Consider the following 12,624-nt stretch of genomic DNA (forward strand, 5'->3'; position numbering starts at 1 on the left):
CGCGTCCGGTCCGGCAACAAGACTGTGCGATGGAAGTGGAAAAGCCAGCAGCAGGAGCGTTGTGCTCCGGCCAGCGTCGTCTGGTCGAGCTTTCTACGACCGAGGATAAGGTCGAGGAGGGGGTCCCGGGGCCCATGGGCGCAGAACACGGGCCCCGCATTGGCGTAGCCCGCCTCGAAGACCTGGCCCACCCGAGGGAAGGGAAAGGCGAGCCGAGCCGAGAGCGGCACCTGCGTCGCCACCTGATCGAGTCGCGATCGAGCCGCTCGAATCGAATCCACTGTTCTACGAGCCTTTCAAACTTGACTCGGTCGCAACCAACTTGTTAGAAGGCCATTTTATATCGTACTCCGGCGTCCTTACTTTTACCAGGACTTTTCCTTACACCCTTGCACCGTTTCACGGATGGACAGCCCGCGACACGGCCAAAAAGTACCGGCACACCGGTGCAATTTCATAAGAACGAATCGCACGATGATTTACTTGGACCGAGTTTCACGCTCGGAGCCTATACCTTTGCGATCTTCTGAATGATATGGAAGTTGGAGACACGAAGACATGTTCGTTCTTAAACATGCTACAGATCGTAACTGGTCTCTGAAGACAATGGAACATTTTTTCGTGAACTAATTTACCTTGGGGTGAAGATTGAAGCTTCCACTTTGGAACGACACCTTGGAACTTGATGTACGATTTTTTTTTTAAACGTTTTATGCAGCTTCCAATAAAAGGTGTAATGAGTTACAACTGATAAAAAATTGTAAGATTTTGTGGGACACAATGGAATGACTTCGGACCACCTAGATCGTCCTGTTCGCGGATCAATTGTGCCTCTCCGCGAAAGGTTTTCGCGCAGGACGCATCCAGGACGGATCGCAAGCAAGGGTGGATCCAGATCGAAAGGTCTCGCGGCGCCTTCAGGGGATTCTTGATTCGTGGTTTTTTCCGACCGAACCCCTCGAATTCTCCGGGGTCGTTGAAAGTTTTCGAAAGATCGATCGAAGAAACGAAGTGAAAGTGGAACGCGCTGCTCCGCTGACAAAGGACATCGACGAGGACAAAAGCGGCGGCCGCGGACGAGCGTGTGCATCGCGGTTCGCAAAAGTGGATCCTATTAATCGATAAGAATCGCGAGCGCCTCGCCCGTCTCTTCCCCGCCTTCTTTCCTCTGTCCTTTTCTTTGGGCGATGGTCGTGCATAGTTGTTTAGAAATAGGAAGTTCGGTTTCCCGTGACGCTTGCGCGACGATTCATTTCGTAATCGAACGGTGCTGCGCGGCGGCGTCGTGCTTGAAAAAAGTGATCGACTCTCACCGAGATCGGCTTTTCAATAAATTACGTTCAGGGTCGTCGCCGCCGAACGAATTGAGTCGTTGATACCGAATAGAGCGTCGTTTAACTGCGCTCGGGGATTTTAAACGATTGCTGTCCTACGCCGAGCCGGCTTTAAAAGGATCTATCGCGGTGGATCCTACTTTCGAAACCAAAAAGAACAAACGCGATCGGTGAGCTATCTGCTTTCTCTGAGGGACCTTTCTTCCTGTAGGTCCAACTTCGTCCAGCTGCTCTCTCTCTCTATTTTTTCATGTTCTTGCAGAAACAAGACTGGAGGACTTTTTCAGTCGAAGGGGCCTCTCTCGTTTCTTGTCGGAGAGACGTCGTGATCTATCGAGGCTTCTTTTATGATAACGTTGAAGGATTAGTGTACAGGATGTCTCATTGGGAAGTAGTTGTAAGCACAGGATGTCCCTTCTATTCTTAGGAAGGGAGGTGCGTCACGAGGGAGGTGCGTCACGAGTACAAATTCTTTTAGACAGTGCAAAAATGTAGCGACAATCTTAAAGAAAATTGGAGAAGATTGATCACAGAAATATATTTTATTTACGATCCTCCTCTCTGAAAGTCCTTCGAACTGTGGCGTTTGAAGCATTGTCTGTTGACAGTCCTAGATGTGCAAAACATTTCTCGTATGAATAAAACTGGAAACGCTGCTGCAAATGAACAACCGAAGAGGTACTATCTACCGACTACAGGAAAATTGAACGATTTTAAATGTCAAAGGTTCTAACTGTTGCTAGATCTGCTAGTTCCTCAAATCCAGTAGCAATCCCAGAGCTCCTGTTTCCTCGAGCGACGATTCAAATAAATCACCAAGGAGGTACTTTGCTGTCGCTGAAGGAAAGTTGAAATAACGGGACTCTTTGTTCTGCAAAAGCCACATATCTTTGATTGACACGCCCGGTGATCTTTGCAAGTGGATCTCGAAGTATTCGCGACCAGGGGCGTTGGATCCGTGGTATTTGCGTCCGAGGTCCTCTCGAGGAGCGTCCCGTCGCTTTGTTTTTCACGCCTGCGGAATATCGACCGAAGACGTGCAAATCTTAATAACCCGTTCGATCATTCGCAACATCTTCGGCGTTAATAATAGCCCGTGACGGCTGGCATTCGTCGGTTGCGTTAGGCGCGTTCGAACGGTTAATCACGCGGATCTGACGGAACTGAACGGCGAGGATCGGTTGTTTTCTCATTTGAATCGCGTCGACGCGCAACGAACGGGCACGTCATCGGAATAACGGTTTGGCTCGGTGACTTTGGCCTTGCCGATCGATAAAAGAAAAATCGATTTCCGAACGCGGAAGCGGCCGTGTGTCGTAAGTTGGGCGTGCCAAAATTTCTATTCGTTTACGTAACGACGAGACGCGACAGAGCAACGATCGAAATTCCACATAGTAATTATGGATGCGCAAGGGAGACACGGCGGGGAGGCCTCGAGGACACCTTTCAAACTTCGTGTCGCGGATGAATGAGCAAAACGCGACGAGACGAGCATGCCGAATACGTCGACGCGACGGAAAAGCATATCATCGTCGTCGCGTCGCGTCGAGGCCCGTTTCTTCAACGGGGAAAAGGCCGGGAACGGATCGGCCGGCTAGCGACGGCCACTCACTTTCTATTGTCCAATCATGCCAAGAAATTGTCAGCCGCGATTTCGACTTTTGCGCGAGATCGAGCCGTTTTTCCTCGTTTCGAGATCGTTGCACCGAATTCGTTTTCGCTCGGGGAGTAAAAAGCGAGGGACGTGTTGGATCGGATCGGATTAAACCGTGGCATAGCGGTCACGGTTTCTTGGTATGATTTCTGGCTCCTTTGTTGCTCGATTTAGTCGGGTGGTTGATGCATCAGTTTGTTTTATTGAATAGTCGAAGGTTCGTTATAAGAGCTATTTTGCGGATCGGTCTGTCGGAGCAAACTGTGTGCGGTAGAGAATTTCGGCGGTTCCATTATATATGGGGGGAAACAGACAGTATGTGGTGTGGTGGTGGTGGTGGTTGTGGGCTGAAAGTGTATATATCTACAAGTTCGAACAGCTTTCGGGACAGTCGGTTGCCATCGCGTGGAATTTAGCGTCCGAGAGTACTGCAGCGGCCTGTTTTCTGTTCGCGCGCGCTTCCTCCGCCGGCAAGCTAGGAACTCACAACTCGCTGGACGAATCTCCTCTTCTTTATTCCTGTTATCTCGTCCCATCGTTCTCCTACCCCTACCCAATGTAGAGACTGTTGTGTACAGAATCGTCGCATCGTTCGCCCGCGTTCTCATCCGTTCACAGGAGCACGGTCGTCGTTAGATCTTGTTCCCGTTCACGTCCCTGTACAGGTCGTCGTTGATCCCGTACAGTCTGGGCGAGTCGTTGCAATCGACCTACGATAACGCAGTAATCAATCAAAAGTCACCGTCAATTTTTCATAAATAAATCTACAAGTCTACCTTGAACCACCAATCACAGACGCGAGCCGACTGGCTGAAAACGGTCCCGTTCGGACAGAGGAAGCTGAACATGCGCCCGTTCGGCAGACACCAGTGCCAAACCTAAAAAAGCCATGATTTTTATACCTTGAAACATCCAAAATTCACATCGAAATCAAGTCAATTCGGATGGAATTCAAATCAATTAGGGCTGATACAATTAAGGCTTGAGTTACAGTGACGCGACTTTCTGAATTTCATTTTAACAAACCTGCAAACTTTTTCGAGCAAATCTTCTTGCATTTGAAAGAGTATACTTTGAAGTGTCTCTGAAATTATTTTTTTATTAAAAAATATCAAGAGTTATCAAGGGTACAGCAATGGACGCAAAGGTCCTACCTCGGAAACCCTAACAGGACCAGCTTAAAATTGTTTAAAAATATCTCCCACAATTGTTTATGTATTCTAAGAAAAAGTATAATAAAAATTCAGAGAATTGCCTTAAAGTATCTTCTTTCCGATACGGAAAGACCCATTTTAAAAAGTTGAGCAGTTTTCGAAAAAAAAAAAAATCCGCAAAGCGATCCAATTAGGCGCCGGGAATGTAGGTACCGACTTACCTGACATCTGGCTTCAGGATCGGCATAGTAGCCAGGCAGCTTGCCTCCGCAGGTAAACGTGAGGCCGAAAGGTACGGTGTCGTAGATCGGGTAGTCCACGCCAGGTGTGTAACCGTCTACTTGCTGGAAAGGTGCGTGAAACATTGACGCGTGAGGCGCTCCGTAACAGATAAGATCTTAATGAACATTAATTATTTGGCCGAGCGTCCCGCGTTTCGCTGTTTTAAATTCAAACGAGCGCCGCGGGTTGCGCGACCTGCACACCGTTGCATCTCTCGGTTTCCGTCGGAACAAAGGCGATCTCTTTCGCGAGATGCAATTAACGGGAGCACCGTTTGCCACCTTCGCGGGTTGCCAGCGAGAAGCTCTGTCGAAACAGTGGACTTTCGTCACGTATCGTCGTTCACAATGGAATGTGGACCGAGAGCGAGGATGCACGCCGCGATTCATACTTCCTCTCGGCGTTAACGCGTCTCGCGCATTGCGCATTCTGTGCATCGGGTGTCCGTTAAAACGCATTGCATTTGCATTCATTAGACGGGCTCTGCCTCTCTTTCGAACGCATGCCTGGCAATCGCAATTTTGTTTGATGAAACAGGGCAGATTGGAAAGTTACGATCTATCATACTTCTTTCAACCCTCTTACGCCTGGCACGCACTAGACAATTTTTAAACGATTATTACGCTGATAGAAAAATTCTTCTTCTTTTAGAACTAGTTATTTAAGAAAATTAAATCGATCTAGGCTGAACATCCATGACAAGATTCTTTCTTGCGAATGATGCTGAACATTTTTATTTTGCACAAACATCGCCAGTCTAATTATTAACACAACTACTACATGGGCGTCCAGGAAATCATTACTCGTGCTTACTCTTCACTTCTTGAACGAAAGATGAAATAACAAAATGTCTGAAGCAGTCAAGAAAGAAGTATGTTAAACTTCAGAATATTCAACCCTCTGACCCTCAAAGGCCAAATACATCCCTTCCAAGAAGGCTGCCAAAAAGGATAAACTAGAATTAAAAAGTGGACTGAATGCATTTTCTGGCGTCGGTCATTAAGTCGTGGTCCCGGAGGGGTTGATAAAGTATTGTTGAATGGGGCCTAAAGGGACCTAAGTGCTAGGAAGCAAGCTTTCGAGCCCGGCCCGATCGCAGGATAAACAGATGCACTTCCGGTCTAATGAAGGGTTGTAATACGACGAGGAGGACTCAGCCCTGGAACGGCGGTTAATGATCCAAGCAACGTCCGATCACCGTCTAGATCGGTGTTCGAACCCCGGGGAGGATCTATCCGCGGGATCTTTTTCGCAATTGGCTATCGGCCGAGATGAGAGGAAAAAAGGAGGCCGTTGCGACACACGAAACGCCGGATCGAGCCAGTCCAGTGCGTGCACGTGCCGTGCCGGTGTCTGACCGGAAGTCGGGTTACATTGTTCCCCGCAAGCGGATGCGCATCTCCGTGCCTTTGTATTCGATCTCTCTCCTGTTCGGCATGGTGGGCGTGTGTACGCGAGCGCACGCGCGCGCGCACCTAACCGCAAAACACGGCCTCTACCCTTCTCGATGCGACCGGTGATTTCGACGCTTGGTTAAGAACGCTCGAGAGGAGATTCGGCTAGGTCAGGGTTCTTCTCGGGCCTATCTTCGAATCCAGAATTTTTTAAAAAATTATCATGCATTTTTAAGCAATCAATTTTTCTTCCAAGCAGCACAGAGAGTTCTATCGAAGAAAGTGTAACAAAGAATCCGTATCGTTTGCTCAGATTTTCTTTGAAATTTTCGGATGTTGAAGATTCGCTTTCTGGTGGATGAACTTAATAGTCCTTTGAATAGCAAGGATTAACTCCCTCGTGAATGAATTAATCGTTCGTTTAAGGGTTCATCTTTGACCACTATGGATTTTGATACTGTGAAAGCTCTGAAGATCTAGTAACATGATTGTGTCTAAATATGAACAAAATATAAGAGAGCTCTAACTGGATTCATAATTGAACAATAGGAGATTAACGCTTGAGCTACCGGAAGTCTGTTAGTAGGATCTGTATTGTCTGCTATACCCGAAAGAAGCTTAACTCTTTGAAATGACAATAGATAACAGGCAGTAGTTAACGAACGTATATCCTGTTACGGTTTCTCAAAATTGAAATAGAAAATTCTGATAGTCTTATAGTAGTGTTTCTAATAGTGGTTTTTCCTTGAAAGTGCGAAATTTTCGTAACAGCGAGAACGGATCGGGACGATTGGGCGTTGGAAGCCCGCGGCTTTCGATTGCGTTGATCTCCGTCCGGGACTAAAGGAGAATTTCCAGAGTCGTGTACCGTGAATGTTAACCGCGATTAGGATCGAGGGATTAATTAATCATTTTCATTTTTCTGGCCGCTGGCTAGCAGGCGGCATTGAAAATTCGGCTCCGTCTTCCGTTTCGAGGCGCGTTCACGGTCACCGTTTCCGGTGAAAATGAAAATGCACACGATGGGATCGCGGACAATGGCGTTATTGGCAACGCGTATACAACGCCGAGACGAATTAGCCTGCGGTTCTTTCGTAATTCTTCGTCGATCGTTTTCTTCTTTAATCGCGAGGTTTTTTCGTTTCGCGAATCGGAGGACTGACTGACTCCGTGTGCGAGCTCGTTCTTTCGACGGACGAGTTTGTTTAACGGAACGGCAGCTCGCGAGAAAGCACGCTCGCGTTCACGCAACAGGGGTTAATTAATGAATTACTTCACGCTGCCATCTGGAGGAGATGACGCGAGCAGATACCGTCCCTCCCTCTGTCATTGTTGCACGTGAGAAAACGCCGTGAATATAATAATTTCGTGCTTTGATTCTTACGAGAGTTTCGTAAAAGGCATTGTGCTCGCGAAATGATACCGCGGTTGGTTAGGTGTCAGGATTGCGTAACCACGCTCGACTTTTTTCGTCGATCGAACCTTCCCTTCCTCGCAACGCGAATTCTACTTACCGCCATCGCCTGGTACAACAAGACCGCGCCGTATGCCAGGATCGCGCACAGAATTTGGTACCGCGAAATCATCTAAAAAAATAAGGAAAAATGGACAATCCCTTCCCCAAAACAATTTTACAAAATTGGCGCAATGTTTTCAATTTAAACTGGAGGAGCTAAAAGACTCTCTTAGGATATCTGAAAATTTTTCGCCGAAGGTGTGGACAACAATTTTGCTACCAGATCAGACTCGAGGGGATACTCTTTAAACAAGTCTGCGAAAAATTTTGCACCGAAGGTCTAGACAATAATTTTTGCTATCAGATCAAACTCGGGGAGCTACTAAAGAGGTCTACTAAAAATGTTGCACAGGTGAGCTTTTGCTACCGAATCAAACACGAGGTGCTAAACCAGAAAGGCCGAAAAATCTCTAACAAGCTGTTGTAAAAACCCCCGAAGAAGCCCAGTAAAAATTTTGCACACAGCAGGTCGATCAACCGTGAACTTTTGCTACCAAATATCGAAGCAAAGGAGCTGAAGTTACTCTCTGAGGAGGTCCTCTAACAATTGCGATTGTTGCAGCAGGGTGGGCCGGACGGACTCACCTTATCGTACAGAATCCAATCACCTTAATCCTTAGTGTCTTTCCGCGTAGTGTACATTTATCTCCGGGTAGAGTTATTGTCACAACGCACTGACCGGTCCTGGCTCGATGGACCTACGCCTGCACAAAGTTCGGTCTCCACGGTGTTACCGGCAATGTTTCTTTCTCGAAGGATGCTACCACGAAGTGGTGGTATATATATGGCTTTAGAGATCGAGCAACACCTAGGGGGGGTTCTTGAGAGCCCCTCTTTACCGGGGCTCCCACACCGGACGAACGGAGAAAGAGAAGATCCCAGGGAGGTAGGGGAGGGATCCACTTCTGCGATGCCGCAGATTCTTCTCTTACGCAATCCCTTCGTGCTCTTACACCCGTGAAAACAGTCGTAACGATCGTACTTGAACCAGGGTTGCGACGTTTTCTATACGACCCGACGGAAACCATCGGCACCTGCTATCGCGAGCCACCCTCGGCTTCTATCTCCTCACTGAATTTGTTCTCTGACCCCAAAATGACCCACAAAATCAATTTCGTTGGGAAATGAATGGTTAAACTTGTACATCTTAGTGAAACGCTAATAGTAATAATAATGCTCTTCTTTTACAATTGTAGATAATATTTAGGTCAGTCTGTTCCTATTTTGTTGAAAAATTGCACTCGGAACATTTACAGTATTTTTTTTCCCCCATAAGAAAGTTCAAAGAAACAGCGTTAACGAAATTCATTTTTGGCTTTGCTTCCAGAAAGAAAATGAGGAAACCATTGAGGGGATTAAGTCATTCATGACCGGACCACGATAACGATCGTCTACTGTTTCAGTAGGTGCATCCTTGCAATTTGTGTAATAAAGTACAAGCTTGCCACTCTAATTACGTAGTTATGTCTTCTTCGGCTTACGTAGTGGAACAACATTGTTTCATATCGCAAAATCTTATTGATCGTTTGCAAAATAATATTTGCCTTCATTGTTGGAGAACCTCGTTTATTAAAGGGATGAGTCCATTGATGCAAAAGAAAATGTACACATTTATTAAAGGATCCAACCAATTCATTATTAAAATAGATGAACAGATGAGTGAACTTTATCGATATCATCCATAGCATAAATAAACCACAAAGAGAGAACATAAAACTGCCTCTGGACCAAGAAATTGGACATTTATCTCAATCATCGTCCCAAAGGACCTAGGATCGCAGAAGCCGCAGAACACAAGGTTCCAGCGCTTCCTTTCGCCTCCGAAGTGCAATAATTGTCCTCGAAAGTCCTGCAGCCGGGCACGATGATAACAGGAAGTGGGCCCGACAGTTCTGACCTACTAATCTCGTTATTTTTTCACCGCTAAGTGGACGTTGGCCGAAGGTTTTGCGCAACGGCTGTGCTATAGCAACCGTGAAAACGATCGCGCTGCAAGGACCAAAAGGAGAATCCTGCTCGCCCGTTTCGAAATCGTTTCCTGTATCGTCGATCCCTTGGATTGGTTGTTTAATCGTCGAAAACCTGATACCTTTCACAGATTCGCCGATTGCTTACGCTTTCGTGTGTATTCCTCGAGGACGCTGCTCGAAATTCACCGATCGAGACGATCTGATACGCTCGGGACTTGTTTTTTTTTTCTTTTTTTTTTCGTGGGATTCTGTTCTTCGAGCGGAAAACGCTCGTCACGAGCCCCGAAATCAGTCAGCGTAATCCTGTAATGAATATCCAAGGTTCCCGCCGGGAATTAACATACCTAGCCGTTCATTACGGCTAATCCGTCGAGATTCGCTGGAAGATCCGCAAGCTTAATTGCTCGGAGTTTATCTCGATACTGACCGGCGCGTATTCAGCTATTTTTAAAAAATCGAATAAACGCCCCGGGAATTTAATAAATCGAAAGTCCTAGAACAGGATCGAGCCACCTGGAGAACAGGAATTTGTCGCGAGATTGAACGGTTCATTAGCATTCCGGCCAAACAGTCCCCATCTTCCGGCAGACCGTCAATTTCCGAGGCGCGCTCACTGCCAATTAGCCAGGGATAATTGCCGCGAGGTTTTCCGGATCGGCGTGCAAACTCTACAGAGCCTGCTAATTCCAGCACGCCTGGAGATCCATCTCGAATTAGATAACAATGTGCTGCAGATTTTTCCAAGCTCCTCCGTTCTCGCATCCATTCTTTCGCGGTTTGACAACGCGTTCTCGCGCGTACTCGCTTAACACCGCAAACAAAATCATTGAGAACTATGAGAAAGACATCAAGGCAGAAAAGTAGATAAGGTAAGCGCGCGTCTGCTCTGAATTAAATTATCGTTAATTACATATTGGGACGATTACAAAATCCGTGTAACATTCGTGGGAAGCGTTTGCGTGCGGAGAGTCATCTTGATGCCGGCGAAGAAAACGACGCGACGTTGATGGAGAGGAAAAACTCCTCTTCTTGTTAAGAAACCCGTTATTAGGAATATTATGGTCGCGTTAGAAAGTGCCCCCCTCCCCCCGGTAGCTCGTCAGCTAATTCGACACGAGCCCGATACAGGTGGCTTCGGGTGGCTTATCACACCGTGTATCCTAATGTCCCCGTTCCGACTGTTTCGCGGTGGAAATAAAAACGCGGCCGTTGTTGCGCATGGTGAATAGACAAAAGCGCACAAAAATACTTGCGCAGTCATCTAATTGCGCAGGGAAAACGCGCTGACTGCTAATTGCCCTCAATGACAATTGCTCGCATCGAAATATACCTACCTTGATAATTGCCAAAGCTAAAAATTTCCCTCGCCGAAAATTGCTCGTACTGAAATATATCTACTTTGATAATTACCAAAGCTAAAAATTTATCACATCGAAATATAGGTACCTACTTGATAATTATTAAAACTAAAAATTACTGACCCTAAAAATTGCTCGTATCGAAATATACCTACCTTGATAATTGCCAAAGCTAAAAATTTCCCTCGCCGAAAATTGCTCGCACTGAAATATGTCTACTTTGATAATTACCAAAGCTAAAAATTTATCACAACGAAATATAGGTACCTACCTTGATAATTATCAAAACTAAAAATTGCTCGCATCGGAATATACCTACCTTGATAATTACTGAAACTAAAAATTTCCCTCACCGAAAGTTGCTCGCATTGAAATATATCTACTTTGATAATTATCAAAGCTAAAAATATATGACATCGAAATACAGGTACCTACCTTGATAATTACCTACACTAAAAACTTTCCTCGCCGAAAATTGCTCACATTGAAATGTACCTACCTTGATAACTACTCACACTCAAAATTGGCCACATTGAAAATTGGGTCAGCCCCGGGTTAAATTAAACTTTACCTATTCTGAAATACATATGATTAAACCACAACGAGAGTGCATTAAATTCTGAGTGGGCATTATGGATATGGGCAGATTTCGATGTCAGTAATTTTCTGTGCGGTCATTTGCGAGTGTGGCCATTTTCTCTGCGAACTTCTGTCATCGAACCGTCACGTGCGATGTCGCTTTTCGAAAGAATGGATCGCAGTCTTTCCATCGTCCCCCGTTTTGCTCTTCTTCCGTGGTTCGGAAAGCCAGCCCGACGGAGACCATTCGTTTTAATGGACACTTTCGTCACGACGACGGGTTACCTCTGCGTCCCGAATCTTCACACGCTCGGTGATGCTCGGGCTGCTATAAGCTTTCGTAATTTCATAACGAGTCGACTTCCGAGGCATCTTTCCTGTCGCGATACAAAAGCGATGCACGAAAGTCTTTCTCACGTTTCTGCTGCTCTGCCGGCCGATTAAATGTTTCGCTACACTCTCGAGAATTCGAGCGTCTCGCGCGACTGTCCGCTCCTCGAACGATTAAAAACAACTTCAAAGTAAACAACATTCATATTTGCACGAGTTGCTTTGACTGTCAGAAGAGATGCATTGTCGAGCAACAATTGTCAATGATAAGGGATTCCTTCCTGACCTCTCAAAGCGGAACGTAAACCAGTTTTAAAAAAAAATAAAAAAAAAATTAAAGTGACTAATGCTAAAATAATTAAATGATGTGTTGTCTAGGAATTACATGCATTAAAATTGAATAAGAAGTGGGAACAGAAAGAGATAAGAGCCGGAGACGCAACGGTCTCTCTCACGGCAAAAATTATTAGAGCAGTTTCCGCGTTATCGCGGCACTAAAATTTCATTATTCCGAATTTCGCCCGGCTGGAACCGCGGCGACGAACCCCGTTAATTACATCTGCGGATCGATCGATCTCCCAAGGAGTCTCCCATAGGTGTCTTATCGATCCACGGCGTCGCTTCCGTCGATTCCCCAATTACTTTAATTTATACCCTCGATTTTTATCCGGGAAACGTCCGCCGCGATCAAACGTTATCTCCGTTGCGTAAGAAGGCAGAGCTCGCGAGCGCCGCCGTGGCATCGGATTTTATTCTGTCCAGGGTTACGTAAGCAATAGAACATCAATTATAACGAATCCAAGGAAGCGCGTCTCGTTTCGCTGGCTTGGCAGCCAGACGGCACGCATAAATATATGGGACGAATATTGTTTCGGGATGATTTTCCCGAGGCTTTGTCTCGGCTGAAGCGGCTTTTATCGTTCGGGAATCGCCTCGGAGCACGTCGAACCGAGCTGGTAACGATTTTGTCTCGCATTTTCACCGGTGGGTGTCAGCCACGCGTCTCTCGGTTGTGTAATGGTCTGCGAGAGAACGCGAAAATCTTTGTCGGCG

The 12,624-nt window shown here is 46.3% G+C and overlaps 1 protein-coding gene across 2 annotated transcripts; it reads right to left on the reverse strand.

The window, feature by feature from the left end:
• Positions 1-3,170: 3,170 nt before the first annotated feature.
• LOC143357226 (U-scoloptoxin(01)-Er1a) lies at positions 3,171-8,106 on the reverse strand. 2 transcript variants are annotated; one of them, XM_076793552.1, is made up of 5 exons: positions 7,920-8,106; positions 7,333-7,404; positions 4,364-4,486; positions 3,765-3,866; positions 3,171-3,698 (listed from the first exon to the last, which is right to left on the reverse strand). In XM_076793552.1, the coding sequence occupies exons 2-5, from the start codon at positions 7,402-7,404 to the stop codon at positions 3,621-3,623; spliced, it is 375 nt and encodes a 124-aa protein (XP_076649667.1). In that variant the 5' UTR covers positions 7,920-8,106; the 3' UTR covers positions 3,171-3,620. The 2 variants fall into 2 exon arrangements, with proteins under 2 accessions (XP_076649667.1, XP_076649674.1); XM_076793559.1 differs by having other exon boundaries at positions 7,943-8,099.
• Positions 8,107-12,624: the final 4,518 nt, after the last annotated feature.

The sequence above is a fragment of the Halictus rubicundus genome, chromosome 1 (assembly GCF_050948215.1).
Source record: "Halictus rubicundus isolate RS-2024b chromosome 1, iyHalRubi1_principal, whole genome shotgun sequence".
NCBI classification, from domain to species: domain Eukaryota; kingdom Metazoa; phylum Arthropoda; class Insecta; order Hymenoptera; family Halictidae; genus Halictus; species Halictus rubicundus.